The 23390-nt window shown below is 46.4% G+C and overlaps 1 protein-coding gene across 1 annotated transcript in view; it reads left to right on the top strand.

Moving 5' to 3' along the window:
* Positions 1-23390, top strand: part of neo1a (neogenin 1a) — a 244849-nt gene that overhangs the window by 202030 nt on the left and 19429 nt on the right. Inside the window, exons 9-17 of the mRNA XM_083652556.1 lie at positions 1069-1223; positions 4672-4820; positions 8649-8787; positions 9352-9401; positions 13592-13736; positions 15551-15661; positions 17963-18157; positions 18810-18905; positions 22805-23037. Of these exons, the coding sequence (XP_083508682.1) occupies positions 1069-1223; positions 4672-4820; positions 8649-8787; positions 9352-9401; positions 13592-13736; positions 15551-15661; positions 17963-18157; positions 18810-18905; positions 22805-23037 (1273 nt within the window). The remainder of the gene's footprint in view (positions 1-1068; positions 1224-4671; positions 4821-8648; positions 8788-9351; positions 9402-13591; positions 13737-15550; positions 15662-17962; positions 18158-18809; positions 18906-22804; positions 23038-23390) is intronic.

The raw sequence follows: 23390 nt of genomic DNA, 5'->3' as shown, positions 1-23390 counted from the left end.
GCCACCAGCAGGTACGCAGGCAGCACACACGTCACACGCTCTGTGCTGTGGCAGGAGGCCACCAGCAGGTACGGAGACAGGCAGCACACACGTCACACGCTCTGTGCTGTGCTGTGGCAGGAGGGGACCAATGCACCCATTGCACAGATATGCGTTTATTACTCGACTCCACCAGTGGTTCGGACCAATCAGCGTCCGCGGCAGAAGGAGGCCGTCGTAAGTGGTTGACGTTAGGCCCTGATAGGACCGTGATAGACACATCGTTCATCCAATCAACTGCTGCCAGGTATTTTTCGAAAATGTCCAAACAGTTTCCAAGGACGAGTTCCCAGAAGGTTCGATGTAACAAAGCATCTGGCAGTGTCAGGTTATAGAAATGTACTAACTAATACAGTATACATATTAGTGTGTATTAGAGCCAGAAGAGTACTAATATACACACTACTATCTCTACCATGGTGGAGTGTCTGCTAGGACAGGGTTTCCCAATCTGTTTTAATGTCCAGGACCCTCATATAGATACACTTTAGTCCACAAGCCGTCATTCGATACAGATTTTATATCTGTTGTTCTCCTTGAAGTGATGAAAATCCATTGCTTGGTTGCTGAAGAAAAGATGATGCTTTTCTTTGCGGCTGTGGAGTCATCAACACACGATCTTTGTCATTGTTTTGAGAGAGGTTTCAGGAGAGTGACCCCTAGTGGCCGAAAATTACATACTGCACGTTTAAACCAAATTCAATAATAATTGAGAGGAAATGTTACTTATTTTGCTGGGGACCCCCCAGAACTACTATACTACTATGAACAGATAAGTACTGCTATCCTATGTGCATACGCCTCTCTATTCTAGCCTAGATAGTACAAGTTACCGGTATATACACGTCCACTATGCCTATAGCCAGAAGGGTACTCATCATGTATACACCGACAGAGAATGTACTCAGCACACAATACTATCAACCTTTCTCCCACCAACCTGATATGCAACAGAATCTCTCCTGTAAAGAAAAGACTTGGGCATAATTGGCTGTTATGATGACACTATTGTGTGTGTCTCCACCCCAGGGAGCGAGTGGTGAACACCAGTCGTCCCGGAGAGATGCAAGTCACCATCCAGAACCTGATGCCAGACACCAAGTATCGCTTCAGGGTCGTGGCCCACAACAGCAACGGCCAGGGAGAGAGCTCCACGGCACTCAAAGTGGCCACCCAGGCTGAGGGTAAGACACACACACACACACGCACACACGCACACACGCACACGCACACACACACACACACACACACACACACACACACGCACACACACACACACACGCATCCATTCATAAAGTCTCCATAAACAGGATGGTGAATACACATGCGTGTCAACACACCACGCTAGTTGAGTGGAAATGCTGCAGTCATACTGGCACACCGAGGCAAACAGGACGCGCTCGAAAGAAACACACAAATGTACAAATAAACAGGCGTTCAACACAAACACATATACACACATGCCGGGCGGGCACACACACGCATACGCACGCACACACACACGCCACACACACACACACACACACACACGCACACACACACAGATGAACTTGTTTAGTGTTGTGCATCAAGGCAGACCACCCAACAGCAGACCAGAGGACCGCAGCCTTCTCTTCTTATAAGCCACTACTTGTTTACTCGCCAACATTTCTAAAGCCCTCTGTACGTACGTGTGTGTGTGTGTGTGTCTGTGTGTGTGTGAGTGAGATTAGTTCAAACCCTTTCCCCTACCTGTCCGAGTGGCTGAGTAAATCGGTATTGCAGATATTTCTTTTCTGCAAGAAACTCCGAGCCGTTCTCGGGCCCAGTCTGTGAAGTGACTGTAGTGCACAGAGCAGCTCATTAGTGATGATGTCCTGACTGGAGGATACATACTGTAAGAGGAGGCGGGGTCTCTCTTCTTCTTCTCTTTGTGTTTGGGTGCAGGGTGGAAAGGCCCTCTGGCTGCTACTGCCCCCCCCCCACCCCCACATCATTAGGTTTGACCCTTATTTCAAATAGCTGTGGATGGAGAGGGGGGTTTCCCCGTGCACCGTGGAGGTGGTTGGGGGGCGTCCCCCACCTTCTCACCTGAGCACCGCCTCAGCCGCAGCTCGGTCACTGTCACTTTCTAGGCCAGCCACCGTTTCTCTACTGGCGTCCTTGGCACAGGGCGGACAGACAGACGGACGGACGGACACACACACACACACACACACACACACACACACACACACACACAAGCGTGCATTCCTTAATACCTACCAGCAGGGGACTCGCCACCCATGGGGATAGCGGTGCGTCTTTGCGGTGTGTGTGTGTGTGTGCACTCTTTCTGTAAGAGCATGTTATGAATTAGAGTTTAAACTGTTGACCTGCATCTGAGCAGCAGGCCTGTGCGTGCCGTGTGGCCCCCCTATCTCTGAATACACACACACACACGCACACGCACACAAACACACACACAAACACACACCTCCTGCCTCCGTGCAGACTGACAAATGAGGTTCTGTGTTGTGTCAGGAACACCTGCAGCTAAAGCTCACAGGAGGAACACACACTCAGATAAATATGCTAAATGGTAAATGGGGGCATTTATATACAGCGCTTTACTGACCACTCAAAGCTCTTTACAGCACATGGCTAGATTCATGCAGTGATGGCGACAAGCTGCAGCGCAGGGTGCCGCCACCACCACCGAGAGCAGTATAGAGCCCGACTGATTCTGGATTTTTTTTAGGCCGATACCGATATTAGGGAGTAAAAAAAAATCTGATATCGATATATTGGCCGATATTCTTATATTATATATACATATTATATTTATTACACAATGTTTTTGCAATGATCCCTCAAATATCAAACACTTGACAAAGATATAACTTGACATGACTTGAGATATGTAATGTAGGGAGGATATTTTACAGCTTATCAATCAAACTTTATTGTCCAACATGACATCAATGCAATGAAAGAGTAAACTTCATTGGGAATTTAATAATGATAAATAGCTAGAAATACAAAAACACAAATAGAATAAATATAAAATATAACTTGAGTTAAGAAAAACGATCAAATATACACAACATGCTGTCTATAACTTAAAAAATACAAAATAAAAATAAAATATCTGCAATATCAGTTATCGGCCAATATTATATATATATAACATACCGTAAATTCCGGACTATAAGCCGCACCTTTTTTCCCGTTTTTTGGCCTTTTTTGGCCCCTGCGGCTTATATAACGGTGCGGCTTATCTATGGATTTTTTCAAAAAAAAAAAAAAAAAAAAAAAAAAACTCTTTTTTAGCACTCTTTCTAACTATAAATCCACTTCTGTTTTAATTTCCTCTCTTGCCCTCTTTTCACCACACTGTATGACACTGTATGACACTGTATGACACTGTGTGCACTGTAAATAACAACACAGGTGGTGTTGTGTTATGTTGTTTTGTTGAAATGTTAATAAATGGGAGCATTACATATGGTAATTAAACATTAAAACACAATAAAAAAAAAAAAAAAAATACCATTAAAACACCCGCGGCTTATAGTCCGGTGCGGCTTATATAAGAAAAAAATAGTCAACTTTGAAGGTGCGGCTTATACACCGGTGCGCCTTATAGTCCGGAATTTACGGTATATAATATATAGCCTGACCGATATATCGGTCAGGCTCTAGTTCAGTATCTTGCCCAAGGACACTTCAACATATAGGCTGGATGTGCCGGGGATCGAACCACCAACCTTCTGATTAGTGGACGACCCGCTCTACCCCCCGAGCCACACAAACTCATTATTTGCATTGGATCTCACATTCTCATTTGCTCATTTGTTATTTGCTGTCAAGACGTATTTCAGTTGAAAAGAAATAATTTCCCTGTCAAATTAACACCGCTGAGCTACTGTAGCAGGTATCGTGCTCCTGTTAACATAAGCATTTTAATTCTGTGTCGCTAATGAACACTGAATGAATACTGTGTAGCTAATACAGATGAAGAACATACAGACCTCTTTCTCCCTCTTTTTCATTCTCTCGCTCATAATGTTCTTTCTTCTACTTCCATAAGACAGACACACACACGTCACACACACACACACACACACACACACACACACACACACACACACACACACACACACACACACACATCACACACATATCATAACACACACTCCTTGCCTTAGCCCTGTCCTCTCACTCTGATAACCCGTCTTAAAGCCTTGTATTAAATCCCTGTGTGGTTCTCCTCCTCCACGCTAAGCTCGAGGGGGAACGTTTGGGGGAGAATGTCAGATGAAGACACACCGCTGTTTGCTTTTGCGAGGAGGAGGACGTACCTTTGGTACAAGACCAACATGGCCGCCGGCCCAGTCCAGCGGGGACAGTCTGGTCTCCACAGAGCTGCGGGTTCTGCGGGGACGGAACCGCCTCGGGGTCCAAGCGCTCACTTGATTAGGACATGAGGACAGATGGCTCTGAAGTGGCCAAGAATGTTTTTGGCGACAATCTGTCAATGTTGCTGTGTTGAGCTCCTATGTTCAAGATGTAACAAAATGAAGGAAGAGGGGGGGGGGGGGTGTAGAAGACAACAACACAGTTGAGTTTTCTACTTTACTTTTCTAACCTCTGCTGTTCTGCTTCTCCCAGTCCAAGTGCCAGGCCCCGCCCCCAACCTGCAGGCGGTGTCGAACACGCCCTCCTCCGTCTCTCTGAGCTGGGGCACGCCCCTCACGGGCAACGGGGAGATCCTCACCTACAAGCTGTACTACACAGACCAAACCCAGGGCAACGAGCAGGTAGGTGATATTTGATAGTAGACAATGTTTCAACAATCAAAATATTAACAGTAAAGGTCCTTGCACACAGAGTCCGAATTGTTCGCTGCGTTTTTTTAATCCGTCATCCGGGAAAAAAACGTCACGCACAGATACCTTGCACACTGAGTCCGATGCGTTAATTATCCAATATTCGTTGCGAAGATTCGCAACGAAAAGAAAACTACCGCGATCCTATTGATCCACAACTGGCAGTGTGTCTGTGTGGCTCTCTGTCTCTCTCCCCCCCCCCATACACACACACACACACACACACACCGCGTCCCGCATTCCAAGCTGGTCTGCAATCACCCGGCACATTCTGTCTTTTAATTCCGAATCTCTGTATTCCTGCTTTGCCATAAAATGCTTTGTGCTGGGAGACGAACTGATTTAACTTCTCAGACGCCATTTTTCATTGTGAATAGCAACACTACGGCAGCTCTGGGTGGTCAAACACCTGTCAAAACGATTTCATGGATGCGGAAAAACGCAGAAAATCGAACCTCGTCCGAAAACTTAAATGACGGACGTAATTGTCGGACTCGGTGTGTCAATGATGATTGACACAAATGAGGTTGTATTTTTATTTTTTTCGTGCGTCAATTTCGGACGAAAAAACGGACTCTATGTGCAAGGACCTTAAATGTCAGGTTTTTTCGTCAGTCTCTCAGAATCAACGCTCTTTGTAGAGCCGCCATTTTGCACCAACGTTCAACAATCACTCATACAGAGAGACATCCATTGTAGGCAAAGAGACCAACTTCTCCACTGACAATAGCCTCAATAGACCATAATGCACTGCAGCCAGAACACATGTTTTGTTTCGATTGAGAGGTGTAGCCACAATCATCCACATGCCCCGATATTTTAAGTAGTTGGCTAACTCGCTATTTGCCCATATGCCCACCTTTGATTGAAATCAAACAAGTTCAAACTAGTGAAACAAGTTCAAGACTTGACTTGACTTGTTGAGGTTTTGGTCATGCTAGATATGTAGATGTAGTTGTATCGTATACGATCTGTCATTTATCTGGATTCAGTTATCTATCTGCCCCAAAACTACGACTCACACTTTGCCTTGTAGGGTGAAGATGCATGTAGCCGTCGCGTCACTTGATATCGCACGGTTCATTAGATTAAAAAGAACATGATTACAGATTTGCACATCTGAAATGTCTGCCGGTGACACAGATAGCACACATTTAAATTATGATCAGGTAAAGAGTTCCCATCCACAAGCACCACTACACATCTCGTGCAAGAGGAAAGTTGTCACGAGAGCAGCATCTAGCTGGTTAGATGTTGAGTCAGGCCCAGCAGATCTTTCTCCACAGGTCTAAATCAGTCATGAGAGCAGCATCTAGCTGGTTAGATGTTGAGTCAGGCCCAGTAGATCTTTCTCCACAGGTCTAAATCAGTCAGGAGAGCAGCAGCATCTAGCTGGTTAGATGTTGAGTCAGGCCCAGCAGATCTTTCTCCACAGGTCTAAATCAGTCAGGAGAGCAGCATCTAGCTGGTTAGATGTTGAGTCAGGCCCAGGAGATCTTTCTCCACAGGTCTAAACCAGTCAGGAGAGCAGCAGCATCTAGCTGGTTAGATGTTGAGTCAGGCCTAGTAGATCTTTCTCCACAGGTCTAACGGCCGGAACACACATCTTGTGTGCTGTGCGTCTGCGTGGCGTCTGCGTGGCGTTTTCATTTCGGCGCCCATGTTAACAGGTTACAGCAGCCACACCACCGGCATCAGACGCGCGTCTCAAGCGCGTGTCTTGCGAGCGTGAGACGCGTGTCATCTAGAGAATAGAAGCGAAGCCTATTTTTTCCTTTTACCGCGCGCGTGTCTCTAGCGTGTCTCTAGCGTGTCTCTACACAAATAGACACAAAAAGACATTAAAATTATATTTTACAGGGGCAGCCACAGCCAATCAAGGCTCGTTTTGATTTGAGACGAGAGGATGAGCTGAGCTCGCAGCTGCAGTTCTCCTGCCCTCTGAAAACCAGATAGGCTACGACGTGGCTTCGTTCCTCCCCTCCCCACCACACACACACAGACACACACACACACACACAAATCATACTGCCTCGATTCTGAAGTGAGCCCAAGCGATCTTCAGTTATAATCATCATTGTATTGTTTATAGCAAATTTAATAAAAGGTCAACTCTATAGGAAGATAGTTGGCAGACAGGCAGCAGCGCAGCAGCTGCACGCACCAGCCACGCTGCCTGTGTGGATGCCGCGGGCATGCCAGCCGCAGCAAGCACGCCACGCACACGCACACGCCACGCACATGCAAGATGTGTGTCCCGGCCGTAAACCAGTCAGGAGAGCAGCATCATCTAGCTGGTTAGATGTTGAGTCAGGCTAGCCTAGGTAAACCCTGAGAACAGGTCTGAGAGCAGGTCACGTGGGGGATGGGTTTACCCAGGCTAGAGTCAGGCCCAGCAGATCTTTCTCCACAGGTCTAAACCAGTCAGGAGATCAGCAGCATCTAGCTGGTTAGATGTTAAGTCAGGCTCAGCGGTAGCAGTGTACGAGCCCAGCGAAGCATTAAAAGGTCTTTAATATGTTAATGGTTGAAACGTCAGCCGGCACACTGAGTAACGATGCATCAGCTCCCCGGAGGAGAGCGAGCCAGAGACCAGGTAAAAAAGAAGGCAAGAGATAATAAAGAGAAGCGAGGAGAGAGAGAATGTGGCCGGTGTCTGTGAGAAAGAGACCCAACAAAGAGCAAGGAAGAGGGTGTTCAGAGAACAAGCGAAAGGGAGGGAGACCATTCGATGGATCTACAGGGGGGGGGGGGGGGGGGGGCGGTCAGAGCCGATCACCTGACCTGAGCTTTGCAGGTTGTGATTGGAGGACCTCCCTGGAAGCGAGATTAGATTTCCCCGAAGACTCGGCTACTCAGATAAATGTCAAGAGGAAAGAGCTGAATGCTAATTGACTAGAAGTAATTGGTCACGTGCCGGTGTAGCCCAGGTGTAGCCCATCTGTACGACTGAAAGTGGTCATCACAGAAGTCCTAATTGGCATCTCAGTGGAAGATGACTCCACATTACAAAGTGAAATGTTGTTAATGTGATGACACTGTGGAATGTTTGATGAATCGCTTACATTGTTCATATTCAAATGGGCAAAGTTAACTTGAACATCATCAAAGGAATGTCAGAATAAAATAATTGCAACTGTCATATTTGTAGCAGGTATTATGAGCCATTATGATTAGCGATCTGTCTAACAGTGTTATCTCAGTATTTATCACACATGCTCTCAATGTTGAAACAATTAACAAGTAAATCAATGGATGTTTTGCTTTCTACTGCAGGAAAATATGTTAAGAAAATGTGTATCCGTTTCATGTAATCTGTAAATATTTGTTTCTATTTTAATATCAACACATTTGCATAACAATTTGCATAATAATAGACTTAAAATACATAGATTTTGTTCAATTAAAGTCTTCACTTTTGAACGTCTGTACATTGAACATGCTAAAAATGTAGTAGAAATTGACTGATTTCTCTCTCGTTTTCCATGTCTCTCTCTCTCTGTCTCTCTCTCTCGGTGTCTCTCTGTGTGTCTCTCTCTCTCTGTGTCTCTCTCTCTGTGTCTCTCTCTCTCCGTGTCTCTCTCTCTCCGTGTCTCTCTCTCTGTCTGTCTCTCTCTGTCTCTCTCTCTCGGTGTCTCTCTCTCTGTGTCTCTCTCTCTCTCTCTCTCTCTCTGTCTCTCTCTCTTTCTCTCTCTCTCTCTCTGGTGTGTCTCTCTCTCTCTCTCTCTCTCTCTCTCTCGGTGTCTCTCTCTCTCTCAGGACGTAGACATCGATCGTCTGTCCTACACCATGACTGGGCTGAAGAAGCACACAGAGTACAGTTTCCGTGTGGTGGCCTACAACAAGCACGGCCCAGGCGTCTCCACCGTGGACATCGTCGTTCGCACCCTGTCTGACGGTCAGTTGGCCGATGAAGATTCAACTACTAAGATATTAAAGGGATAGTTTGGATTTTTTGATGAGGGGTTGTTTGAGGTACTTGCATACAGTCAGTAGACTACATACAGTAGAATGTAGCTGGCGTGGTCCCAGTTTGGAGAAATGGAGCCCGGCAGGCAGGCAAGTAGAGCTGTCTGCTGAGTGTGGACAGGGTCACGAGCAAAAAGGTAAAAAAAAAAAAAGAAAATGCTTCCATATTGCTCACCTGGCGTAATCCAAGTCTCCACAAGCCCCGAGATGCCAAGTTGACTTGAAAATACCCTGTTTTTAGCTGAAATCTTTACAGATGCTCCAAGAAGTAGTGCTCACCACGCACGCAAATGCACACACACACACACACACACACACACACACGCACACACACACACACACACACACACACACACACACACACACACACACACACACACACACACACACACACCACATATATGGTCTGGCAGGGAACATTTTTGACGAGCCTTGCTTTTAATTAGATGATGTTTCTGCAGAGTATAATGTCTTGTTTTCTTCTGCTTCACAGTACCAAGCGCTCCCCCTCAGAACCTCACCCTGGAGGTCCAGAACTCAAAGGTGAGGCTGAGTTACCTCGACTGAACAGGAAGCTAACCGTTTTGAAGGATCTTTCAGTCTAAAGGGTCCGGATTCTTCTGTTGTCCTGTAGAGATTTGACTTTGAAATATTTGAAAGCGTGCCTCACATTCTTTCTCGGACACAGCAGCACACCCAGAGGAGAGAAGTACCGTAGCTTGCTCCGCAGCGATGTACGCGGGTGCATCAGCAAAATCCACACACACACACTCACAAGTGATCAATGAAAGCCTGCAGGGCAGAGCCGTTTTTTATTTTATTTCCATGCGATTAGCTGCATCAGAGGCCTGCAGGTCCGGCTGGTTAGGAGCGTGTGAACCCTCATCGATCCTCTCGTCGGCGGGAGACTCTGAGCCTGTCCAAAGGTTTTAGCCTCTCTATCACTTTTCATCTGGATCAGGGCCAGAGAGACCCGGGGCTCAACTCTAAAGAGGTACTCAAAAGCAGTACCCGGGAGTGAGTTCGCCCTAGAAGCAGCTCCACAGGAGAGGCCAGTGAGACTAAGAGAGGCCAGTGAGTTACGCTTAGACTCGGAAGCATAGGTCTGCAAAGCAAGCCTGGGGGAGTGTTTGGCTTTCTGACATCATTTTGCACCCAGTTCTATTGGCATGTTTCAAGGTGACCGGAATAAATTCACTGTAGCTTTGGGCGATCTATAGATTTCTTTTTATTAGTCTTAATTGAATTTCTCTGCGGATGGAATCGCCGGATCAAATATCTCACAGCCGATAGAGACACTGCGGAGCACGTCATCATTCACAAACCACGGCCAAAACAAAAACTCCCCCCCACCCAATCCTGGCGTTCTCCTATGTCGCAGGCATGGTCGCGACAAAGATCATATATACGGAAGATGAACACTCCAACTTACTTCCTTGACAGCTAGATCCACATTTTTCTTCTCGCCAATTCTCAGTGGCTTCCTTGTTTTGCTCAGGAGTACAAAAATACTTTAATTGGCGATTTTTTACATTTGTTGTCTGCGCAGCCCCACCACACAACAGCTTTTAGCTATGTTTAATTCAAGGGAAATGACACTGGTGTATGGAAGTGAATGGAGGGCTTTCCCCCGTTATGGGCGTGGCCTATTTCATGCAGTGTCTCTATGCAACTACCCCTGGTGTCTCCCAGTCTTTTTTTAATTTCCAGTGTTAAATCCGGTTGATTACAGTTGACTATAGTTTGTTTGTGCGTGACACTTCTGGCAGCAGAACAACAACACAACAAGCTCCTTATTGAGAATAGAAAACCAACGTTAGGCTGCCAATCTTCTCAGACATTCCATCTTCAAACCGGAGAGCTGTCGGACTATTTGTTCTACACTCCCGTCCCAGTGATGCATCCAGCTTTACAAAAGACGTTTCTCTCTCGTGACATGTGAGACAGCGAGTCCAGACAGATAGCCGCCAAGAGAAAGAGATGCCCAACGCCTCTGGACATGTGCGTCGACTATCAAAACAGCAAGCAGCATGCCATTTTCCAAACCCATCGCTATTCCACACAATGCCCCGAGTGAGAAAGAATTGTCAAAGCTAGACTAGAGAAACACTCGCAGACAATGCTATCACGCACCCGCAGCTTGAGTCAGAACAGCAGCTGCCCACCCATGCTGAGGGGATACTCCGCTGAGATTTATGGAGAGAAAGCAGTCTAATAGCGTCGCCTGTTTAAGAGAAAAATGGACTTGGTGGTGAGGATAGGAATTGTTTTTCTGAATGGACACGGTCCGTCCGGTCTGCCCCTCCCCCAGAACTCGACCCAAACCAAAACCAAAACATTCATGTGGGAATGTGCGTTCTGGTTTTGGTCTTTGTTGTCGTATTTAATTGCCAGTGTAAACAAAGTCATTAAGGATCATTCTGTTACAAGTATACAGATAAAAGCATTTATGTAATAAGCTGATAGATGTGCTTAGCCAAATAGAACTGATCAAAGAAAAAACCTAATTAACATTAATTTCATATTTGCCTGCTCTGCTCTCTGGGCCTTGTCAAGCAGAACTTCTCTTTTTTCTTTTTTTTACCACCAGGGGCGAATAACTGAAATGTAAGAAGGGAGAGAGCAGGGTGTTGTTTTTTGCCCAGCATCAACCACACATTTTTTTTTACGTGATCTTATTTTGCACCTTTTTCATTTTGACAGCTGCCTCCTCACCTTCCCGTGGCCATTTCCCCAAAAAAGTCAATTCAACATGTTTTCATGAATGGAGGGAGAAGGAGGGAGAAAAAGGAACCACGCACAGCACAGCACGTCGGGACTCGATAGTGTAATAATAAAAATGGAAATAATTGAACACACTTAACACGGATTTAATTTGCGCAATTCCCTCGGCTCGGCTGGGGAGGAGCGTGCGCGTTGCCCCGTACATGTATTCAGGCTTTTGTGCATCAGTATGACTGTGGGGAAGTGTTAATTAACTCTTCTCCCACGCTGGGCTACCCCCCCCCCCCCCCACACCTCTCACTTCACACACATGAATCCCTGCATTCATCTTTCTGCATCAGCATCTCTGCAGGGCTAACCCGACCACGCAGCATCTCTGCAGGGCTAACCCGACCACGCAGCATCTCTGCAGGGCTAACCCGACCACGCAGCATCTCTGCAGGGCTAACCCGACCACGCAGGCATCTCTGCAGGGCTAACCCGACCACGCAGGCATCTCTGCAGGGCTAACCCGACCACGCAGCATCTCTGCAGGGCTAACCCGACCACGCAGGCATCTCTGCAGGGCTAACCCGACCACGCAGCATCTCTGCAGGGCTAACCCGACCACGCAGCATCTCTGCAGGGCTAACCCGACCACGCAGCATCTCTGCAGGGCTAACCCGACCACGCAGCATCTCTGCAGGGCTAACCCGACCACGCAGCATCTCTGCAGGGCTAACCCGACCACGCAGGCATCTCTGCAGGGCTAACCCGACCACGCAGCATCTCTGCAGGGCTAACCCGACCACGCAGCATCTCTGCAGGGCTAACCCGACCACGCAGCATCTCTGCAGGGCTAACCCGACCACGCAGCATCTCTGCAGGGCTAACCCGACCACGCAGCATCTCTGCAGGGCTAACCCGACCACGCAGGCATCTCTGCAGGGCTAACCCGACCACGCAGCATCTCTGCAGGGCTAACCCGACCACGCAGCATCTCTGCAGGGCTAACCCGACCACGCAGGCATCTCTGCAGGGCTAACCCGACCACGCAGCATCTCTGCAGGGCTAACCCGACCACGCAGCATCTCTGCAGGGCTAACCCGACCACGCAGCATCTCTGCAGGGCTAACCCGACCACGCAGCATCTCTGCAGGGCTAACCCGACCACGCAGCATCTCTGCAGGGCTAACCCGACCACGCAGCATCTCTGCAGGGCTAACCCGACCACGCAGCATCTCTGCAGGGCTAACCCGACCCGAGCACGCAGGACCACACCTGAACATCTATTATTCACGCCTTTATTTCTTCCTAATGCGTCATCTGCACCGCACGGCCCCAGCTCAGCTCAGAGGTGTGTTTGTTTTCGTGCGCTCCTCCCAGTCGCAGGAGCAGCGGGAGAGGAGGGGCAGGTGAGACCGTGTGTCCCCGGGCTAACGGAGCGGTATCCCGCACCGTTACATTAGCACAAACGGCTATGCCAAGGTGTGTGTGTGTGAAGCATAGACTGTAAAAAGACATGGACGGAGTGAGCGTGACGTCACTCATTGGTTTGTTGACTCCCTGTTTTGAAGCCTCCAGCTTGGCATTTTGGCCGCTGCCATCTTGGTTCTGGCGCGAGACCACGGTTTTCCTGCCGCAGCCGCAGCGCCGCCTGCTATTGGTCCGTGATCGACAAGCTGCGCCATCACTGGACAGGCGACCTGTCAATCACGCCCAAAACATACAGTAGTCTTTTCTATCCTCTACTTTCCTTTAAACGGGTGAGATTCTAGTTCGTAATGGGGATTGTCTCCCTTTTGTAGCCATCCTCAACTGGCCATTCAAGGAACTGCAGTTTTTGCCATTTCCGATTTCAGATTAGCTGTTCAAGCCTAAACTCTCCCCTCGGTGTGTGAAGGTACCATCGCACCTGCAAAAACCATGAGGTCATCTCATCGTTAAGCTGCAGCTGCCCAAAGTGGTTCATCCGCACGTGCTCAAACACGCCTCTCATCTGCTTCGTCTTGTCTCGTTCCTCCTCCCAGAGCATCATGGTCCGGTGGCAGGCCCCGCCCCCCGGCGCCCAGAACGGCGAGATCATCAGCTACAAGATCCGCTACCGGAAAGGCACGAGGAAGAGCGAGGCAGCCGAGACCACTGGAGGCACCCAGCTGTTCCAGCTCATCGACGGTAACGGCCAATCGTGTGTTAGAGGAACGCCCACGTATCCATGCAATCATGCATTCTCACACACACACACACACACCCCACTTCAATTTTGAATTTTGAATTTTCATTTACAACCGGCCCTTTGGATGAAATTGACTTTGCTTTAACATGACTTTGAAAAGCACATGAGTGCTTGGATCTTTTACACTACTATCTTCTTCAGGTGAGTCTGTCAGCTATATCCGGTGTTGGGCAAGTTACTTTCAAAATGTAATATACTACATATTACTAGTTACTTTCATTTGAAAGTAATAAGTTACTTTACAATATTACTGTCTGTGTAGAGTAACTCGTTACTTATTACACTACTTTTGCATTACTTTCACCAAAATAACTGCAGTAGCAGAATGACGTCGGCGCCCCGGAACCATCCCGAAAAATAATTTAAACCGTCTTGAAGTCAGTGTAAACCATCCAAAATTCTAAATGTTATCCTTTTCCTTTGTTATTGTCATCTATAGTGGTTATTTGCATAAAAGCACACAGTTTGATTAGGAAATTATTTAAATATGTGCTTTGATTAAAAAAAAAGTAACTCAATTTGTAACTTGAGTTACTTGACAAAGTAACTGGTATAATATTACTGAAATCCTATAAGTAATAAGTTATATTACTGAGTTACTGCTAAAAGTAATATATTACATGTAATATGTTACTTTTGTAATGAGTCACCTCCAACACTGACTATATCTGATCTGACATGCTGTATATTATTTAAACTGTCTTCATACTCCAGGCTACGGGTCTTGACTGTCTGTGTTGCCTCAGTCTGGCTGAAGGTCTGCCTATTTAGTCAACATCTCCTGGACCTTCACTCGCCATGGCTCGCCGCTACAGTAGCACCTAAACACAGACGCTTCTGGCCAGAGACACACGGCAGTTATGATTAATATTAGATGTCTCAGCAACATTCTTACTGGCAGACCTCATGCTGTGCGCTGCATCAAAGAGAATCCACAGTTAAAAGTAGATTTTGGAGAACATTGTGGGGGGTGAAACACGGGGCCGTTTGCTGGGTTCAAAGGCGTTTAGAATGAGATGTTGTAGCCTCGGAGGCAGGCATGGTTTAGGCAGTCTTCAGAGGCGACCCCCTAGGGGCGGCCCGGAATAGTGCGTGGAGAGAGAGAGAAAAGCCTACAGGATTAGCATATAGCGCACAAACGGGCCAAGCAAATTAACGCAGCGACATATCATTTGTCAGCGGGGCGCTTTCCTCGCTCTCCTGAATACCAAAGCTGGCACCCAGCAGAGAAGCGCTTTTATCTGAAGGAGACACGGCTGAAAAAATATGGGCAGTTCCAGTCAGACTCCGAGCGTGTTTCTTCTTCCCCTCCTTAGTGATTTAGTGTTTGTAATGTACTACAGTAGCTGCTCCCACACACATTTCTTTCAAAGCGCTCTCTCTGGCGAGAAATGAATCCCCATCACCACCTTGATACGGAATGTAAAAGAAAGTTAATTGCACCGCGGCAAAACCTGGTGGATCGGATCGCCTCCCCAGGCACGCTTATAGATTTTCCCCTAAAATCCTGCAGCAAAGTATCGGGCGTCTGTTTGAAATATTTGCGCCTTCAAAATATTTATCGTGTCTGCATGGCCCAAGCACCGGTTGACCGGTTGAGTGAATGATGCAGAGTCGGTAAATAAAACAAAAACCAGGCCGGAGAAAAGGTGACAGGTTATCTGATGCTGAGAGGTTCAGTCCAGTCACAGCTCAGTGTCAACGCCACGGCAGGCTGTTTGAGTGGAGGCTGTGTGTGTGTCTGCCTGTGCAGGTCTGGAGCGGGGGACGGAGTACACCTTCAGAGTGTCGGCCATCACAGTGAACGGGTCAGGACCGGCCACCGACTGGACCACCGCAGAGACCTTTGAGAGCGACCTGGACGGTAACAATCAATCAATCAATTAAATCAAGCAATATTTATATAGCACCACCAAATCATAACGAGAGTTATCTCTAGGCGCTTAACAAATAGAGCAGGTAGAAGACCAACAATCGAAACAATTCTCACATGCACCGGCTATTTTACTGCACAGGTCATGTGGCAATTGAAACAATTACCCAACAAGAGCAGCACTTGGCACCAGCAGCAAGGAAAGACCCCTTTAATAGAGAGCCAAAGTGAACGTCACTTCCTGCTTCAGCACTGTACCAGAGATTTTCATCCTCCATTTATTTCCCCATAGACATTTCGTAAAATGCTTATAAAAATAGTTTTACTTGGTCAAACCAAACGGTTCAGATATATTTAGAATCGGGAGAGACCATGGAACATTTCACTCAGACCAAAACTTAAAAAAACAACATTGAAAAAATATTTTTCTTTAAACCCACATTTTTTTGAAAGGTTATGCGGTCTCTACTGTTTCTAAATACATCTGAACCGTTTGGTTTTGACAAGTAAAACTATTTTTATCATCATTTTTATGAAATGTCTATGGGACAATAAATGGCGGATGAAAATCTCTGGTACAGTGCTGAAGCAGGAAGTGACGTTCCACTTTAGCTCTCTATGGGGAAGAAGCCTTCAGCAGACCTGGCTCTTGGTGGGCGTTCATCTCGCCATGAGCGGTTGGGCTGAGCGAGAGGAATGGCAGTAATGACAATGATGCCATTAACAACTGCAATAAAAGTAAAAACATATTAACACATTGAATGCCAGCCATGTTTTCATTCCTGTAGGTAAGTTGTGCCAGGGGTGTTTTTGACGATTCTGGCTCATTTTAGCAACAGCCGAGGATTCTTTTCTGTTAAGAATTCATGAACACCAATCATCTAAAAATAACTAATAGAATGTGTGCTTTCTCTGTCTAAAAGAGTTAGTTTGCAGAGTTAGTAGTTATGTAGATATTAGCCGTTGAGTACAGCATGGTTTCAGCGTCTGGAAATTTATTCAGAGATAAATGGCTTTTTGTGAAACAGTCACTTTAACCATTCATTTTTGGCATCAGTAAGACCGTCAGACATTCTAAACAATAGTTTTGAACAGTAATTTCCTCCATAACAACAGGAAACACCCCTCTCATTCAAACTCCTCCCTCCGTGTGTCTTCTCCTCCTTCCTCCTGGCTGTACAGCGGGCGTGTCAGAAGCGCTTTTGCTGCTGCCTGCCTGTGTGCCTGCCTGCCTGCTTGCCTGCGTGCGGACGCTCCTTGTGCGAGTCAAGATGGGCCGGGGAATGCGTGGGCGATGGGCAGATGTTGATTATGGCCTTTCTGAGGTGTTTCAAAGTGTGTTTCACCTATGATCTATTTTGCAAATCGCTCTCCGCTCTCTGTGTGCTGCTGCCGGTGCGCGGCCGCTCTCAGGCAAGACAAGTGGATTACTGTAAAATCGCCACGGCATTTCCTTGAACGGCTTGGTCCCGCGGCAGTTTTTTCTTTGATTTCGGTCGTCTGGGGGAGCACTGTCAACACTTAGTGGGTCGGTAAAATAGATTATACACATTATCTTGCTCCAATAGTGATCTCGAAGATGTAAAAGTTGTTGATTGATGTCCCAGCGTCAAAAAAAAAAAAATGTTTATGTAAGACGAGTAAACTCGGCTCTGGCACTTAAGCGTTGGATTATGTAAGACGAATTATTTCGGCTATGGCACTTAAGGTGTTAAGTAGTAATGCACAGTGACAACAGTAGTAATGATAGCACCTGTAGTAGTAGTAGCAGCCAGAACAGTGGAACCAACACAGACACAAGTGAAACTAGGGTTGCATGGCAGCTAATTATTTTCTGTCTGTGCTACCACGCTGACTAATACTGCTGCTGCCACTGACACTGCTGGCGTGTAACAGCCCGCTCAGCAGTTCAAGTTATTCATTTTTCTATCTATGCTAGCGGGACCACTGATATTGATACATCAGCTGCTTTACTTAATCCGTACTGGCTGCATATACACACTGCCAGAACTCGCTGGTGAAAACTGAATTTATGTATGAGAGTGAATTTGCATGTGTATGGTACAAACTGGAGCAGAATGGAGTAAAAACGACTAGACCAGTTGGGCCGTGGGATTTTGTGACAAATCTGAGCTGAACGAGTAACGTTCAGCTGTTTCTGAGGTCATATCAGCACCATCAGATCAGTTGAATCAAACTGTTGAGAATCAAACAAAGGGCCTTGAAGAAGTAGATTTTTTATTATGTCCAACCCACCTACTACCCCCGCCCCACCTCCTCCACCTCCACCAGAATCCCGGGTGCCAGACATCCCCAGCTCGCTACACGTCCGCCCGCTGGTCAACAGCATCGTGGTGAGCTGGACACCGCCGGAGAACCAGGACATTGTGGTGCGCGGGTACTCCATCGGCTACGGCATCGGCAGCCCCCACGCCCAGACCATCAAAGTAGACTACAAGCAGCGTTACTACAGCATCGAGAACCTCGGTAAGAAGAAGCCACCACCGCTCTGGAACTAACTGCTCCAGTCCTTTGATCATTTTGTGTTCTTGTATTTGCTCGTCATGTTGTCATGTTGTCATGTTTTCACTCAGATATTGATTTGTTATTTTTATTTGTACCCCACGCAATTTAGACCTGGGAAGGGATATGATTTTGACTTGTGGGACTGATGCATTATTTCACTGTATTCCAGTATTCTGAAAATTACACAGATTGGTCTAATGGGGGCGCTAGAAGAAGAAAAAAAAAAAAAACCTACACCATGAATTTGAGTGACATGAAACTTAATCCAGCTATTCTTCAAATTAAATTAAATTTATTAGAGTAGTTTATTAATATATATCGTATCTATTTTCTAGAAGGGGTGTATGAGTGAAAATGTGTATCTTCCTAAATGGAGAGATAGGAGGGGTTGTATTGTTGCAAAAAAATATATATATATATGCATAATTGATTTCATTACAATCACAAAGAGATGAATGATTGTATTCAAATATTCACTCTGCAATTATGAATAGGGAGTCTCAAGAGTTTTGGCTTGATTAGCTAGCTGCATCAATTTATCTCTCTCCCTCTCTCTCTCTCTTTCTTCCTCTCTCTCTCTCTCTCCCTCTCTCTCTTTCTCTCTCTCTCTCAGACCCGAGCTCCCACTATGTGATAACTCTGAAGGCCTTTAACAACGTTGGCGAGGGGATCCCCGTGTATGAGAGCGCCATCACTAGGCCACAGTCAGGTAGGACACACACACACACACACACACACACACACACACACACACACACACACACACACACACATTAAATCTACTTCCTGCAGATATGAGCATTGCAGGATCTTATATCAACCGTCACAATTCTGTAGTTGCAGCTTCTCAATGCTGCACTTTCTGTCATCTCTAAGCTGACAAGATGCTCTTGTCTATACAGTGCAGCCATGGTAAAGACGTGCATCCCATTAACTGAATACTATTAAGCTCACACACTACACACAGTGCATATTTCCATAAGCACTCTCCCTGAGAAGACTTGGACTGACATTCATCTGTGCACTGTCTCTAACCTGAGATCATTATCAGAGAGATTGCGTCTGTCTGGACTCCACAGAACCAACCGAGGAGATAACGGGTCGCCGGGGGTATCTCTCCGCTCCGAATAACTCTCCTCTCAATGGCCTCCGGGTTCTCTGAAATCTCCTTTTAATCTAACGATCAAAAACACTCCCAAGTTTTGCTTTGAGATGATCTATTGTCTCGGTATTAGATTAGAGGCGTGGGCGTAGAAATATTATTTTTTGAAAATTGTACATCCCCTCTCCTGTATCCTGTGAGGCGGTTATCTTCGCCTCGTCACAGATATCTCTGTTCATTAGAGAAAAAAAGGAGGCTTTGTGGCCTCGGCCAAAGAATACCGTCGATCCCATTTGGCCGCCCGCCAGACGATCCATAATTCCTTAAGCCTCTCGGATCACAACCCGGGTTGACAATTAGCGGCAGAACTGAAGTTCTGATCCGACGCGCTGCCTGACAATCGGGCGGGAAAGTAAAAGTGTGAAATACCGCCAGTTAAGACGGTCTGTCAGAAGACGACGTCTCACTCAATCCCCACCCGCCGCTGCTCCCCGGGGGGTCCCCCCCCCCGTCTCCCCCCCCCCATCTCCTCACAGCCAGCTTCCTGTCTCAGCGCTCCCGCCTTGATCACCGCAGTTGCTGTTGTTTGCCGCAGCACCGAGCCGGAGAGGAGAGGAGAGGAGAGGGGTGCCGCGTGCCGCAGCACATTAAACGCGTCAACACACACACAGGCTCACTTGATCATACGGTATAACCCCCATACAAGCACCAGCAGGCACAGACTTTCTCTCTCCCTCTCATACTCACAGACACACACACTCACAAACACTCACATACACAGACACACACACACACACTCACAGACACTCACATACACAGACACAGACACACACACAACGCTACAACACAAGCGGACCTCCTGTTGTGGCTTTGGCATCCCTCCATCAGATCCAAAACGTCGCCTCACAAAGCACAACCAAAGCCCGCCACCATCATCATCATCATCCGCTGCTGAATCGTCAGGCGTGCGTTTTCCCTTCCTCCCTTCCTGTTCAAATCAGGATTAAAAAGATGAGCTGACCCACATAGTCGCTTTTACTTTTCAAGAACACTTTCTCTGAGAAAAAACTACTTGGCCAAACGTGGGCTGAGAAACGTATAGGTTAGAGCTGTCGAAAATAATCGATTCAGAGATGCATCGCGATGCTTAATAGGACGATTCTGAATCGATTAACAAATATCAAAAATCGATTATTAAAAAAAAAAAAAAAAAAAGTTTTTTTTTTTTTTTTTTTTTTTTAATAATCAAATAAAATAGAATGTAAGTACATGCAGTTGTTTATTTTAATTATGGATCATAATACAATGCAATTCCAAATGCACTTTTATTTTAAAAGTAGCCACACAGTGAGAAAAAAGAAAGTGAGAAAAAATAAATCATGTATTGCGGAAAAAGTGATGCCTCGATTTAAGATGCATCGTATAATCGAATCGAATCGAATCGTTGACTTGTATAATCGAATCGTATCGAATCGTGAGATCAGTGAAGATGCACAGCTCTAGGTTAAATGTGTAATAAGTCCCGTCTTTATTATTGAAAAGGGGAGGAAAATGTGTATTTCAGCCCTGTCGGCCTCTCTCTTCACTGGCGTGTTGTGAACTTGTAAAGGCTGGAGACTGAATCCCTGTGAGCCGGGCAAAGAAATGCAGTTTGCATGCCACTCTGAAACCTCAGTGTGTCTCCACAAAACCACATGAATGCTTGGATCTTCGTCATGCAACACACACACACTCTCTCTCTCTCTCTCTCTCACTCACTCACACTCACACACACACACACACACACACACACACACACACACACACACACACACACACACACACACGCTCTCTCTCTCCCTCACACACACACACACACACACACTCTCTCTCGCTCTCTCTCACTCACTCACACTCACACACACACACACACGCTCTCTCTCTCACACACACACACACACACACACAGTCAGGCTTAGTCCAGGGAATATAACAAGCGGCACAAAGAGGTGTCAGATGGGAGCGAGGTGGAGAGGAGAAGGTGCAACCAGTGGTTGGAGGAGGCGTGTCCTCGCGGCCGCAGCCACTGGACGGCGGTCAGAACCTGGAGCGCCGCAGCCCAGTGGCCATCTTGAAGCATTTATCCTTCCAACATGGCGGCAACGTTTCTGGCCAGGGAGCTGCTGCTTTTTTTTTAGCCTGTCTCCTGCACACACACACACACACACACACATACTGTATATGTACACACACACACACACACACACACACACACACACACACACACACACACACACACACACACAGTGTATACAGTATGTACACACACACACTCAGTGTACTGTATATGTACACACACACACACACACACACACACACACACACACACACGCACATAGTGTATATGTACGCACACACAGACACGCTACTGTAGGGTTTACGAGGCTGTAATAGGGTAGGCAGGTACTTTACACGTGTTTTCATTCAAACACATTCTCTCTCTCTCTCTCACACACACACACACTTTTACACACACACATAATTTTGAGAATACCACTCAATTAAAGTTAACCGTTTCTTTTCTGTAGTCTGTTCTATACCGACATTCATGACTGTTTTCGTATGGGCAGAATCAGAATCGAGACCGACGAGTGAGAGAGCCGTTAGCAGCACTGCTGCTGTATGGCTCCTACTTGGATTGGATGTTAATTAACATGAATTAACTAAACATGAATTTGGTGACATCATCAGTCTCCCACTCATTTTAGAAAGAGCGGCCTGTGGCAGTAAATCTGTCACTGTGTTTACATGCAGGATTGTAAAAGACTGTCTGTCTAAACCCACACAAAAAGAACTGGCCTGGCTGACAAACTGTCATCAGCTCCACATACATGTTAAACCTGGTGATGTGAGGGAGTTCATGTTTGACTTGTACATGGTTGTCTTTGCCAAAACTATCAAAGCCCGCCTCTTAATTACAGCCAATCACCTACGTGGATTTGCAATGAAAGGTTGTACGTTTTGAAAAGCTCTGTCTTTTATATTGTCTCCTTCTGAAATAGGCAGGTTGGTCAAAGTAACTCATGTAATAATAAGTTGACTGTAGGATTGTGGATTCTATCCCTGCTTTCGCACTAGTTCCCCAATAGACCTACAGTAATCTTTCTTTATGAGTAGGGGGATTTCCTTTTCTCTGTCTGAAGACAATAAACCATCTACTGTGCACAATAGCTTCTGTATAGCAACCAAGTAGAGGTAGTTGTCTGTTTTGTCTAATAGAATCTTCTTCTCTCTCTTCTCTTCACCTTCCCAATCCCATCCCTGTTGCACTCCTCTTCCTCGCCTCCTTCCCCTCGTTGTCGTCCTCCATTTTTAATTCATTAACCTTATTTCTCCTGTGCCCCCCTCCCTCCCTCCCTGCATCCTGTTCTGACTCCACTGTCTGATCCACCATGCCACGCCTCTCTCTCTGTGTTAATTTGGGTCATTTTAATTTGTGTGCGTGCGGGCTAACTGCTTCTACGCAGACCCCATAGACCCCGATGTTGATCTGTACGAACTCTTCCATGCTCCATACACCCCAGTACCAGACCCCACCCCCATGCTGCCACCCGTGGGTGTTCAGTCCTCTGTGCTGAGCCACGACACCATCAAGGTGACCTGGGCCGACAACTCGCTGCCCAAGAACCAGAAGATCACAGACGCCCGCTACTACACGGTGCGCTGGAAGACCAACATCCCAGCCAACACCAAGATGAAGGTACGGATTTCTCACAGGGTTTCAGTGTCAATTCAGAAGTTAGACGAAAAGGTTGGACTCGTCACATCTTTCTTTCTTTTGACCCTTCCGCATTTTTAGAATAACACTAAAGACATCAACACGATAACACAGATGGAATTATGCAGCAATCAAAAAAGTGTTAAACAAATCACAACGCTTATATTTTAGATTATTTAAAGTAGCCGCCCTTTGCCCTGATGGAAAGACCAAAGGCTTTGCTAAGAAATTCATACATAAAAAAATTACTTTTTTACTAAGAAACCAATTTTAAGCTTTTAGATCAAAATGTCTTCAAAAAAAGTTGTACATTCAATCAGGTGCAACCAAACTTT

This window comes from Poromitra crassiceps (genome assembly GCF_964638095.1).
Source record: "Poromitra crassiceps genome assembly, chromosome: 16".
Lineage (NCBI taxonomy): Eukaryota > Metazoa > Chordata > Actinopteri > Beryciformes > Melamphaidae > Poromitra > Poromitra crassiceps.
The sequence above is the reverse complement of the archived record's forward strand: the minus strand, read 5'-3'. Positions and strand labels throughout refer to the sequence as shown.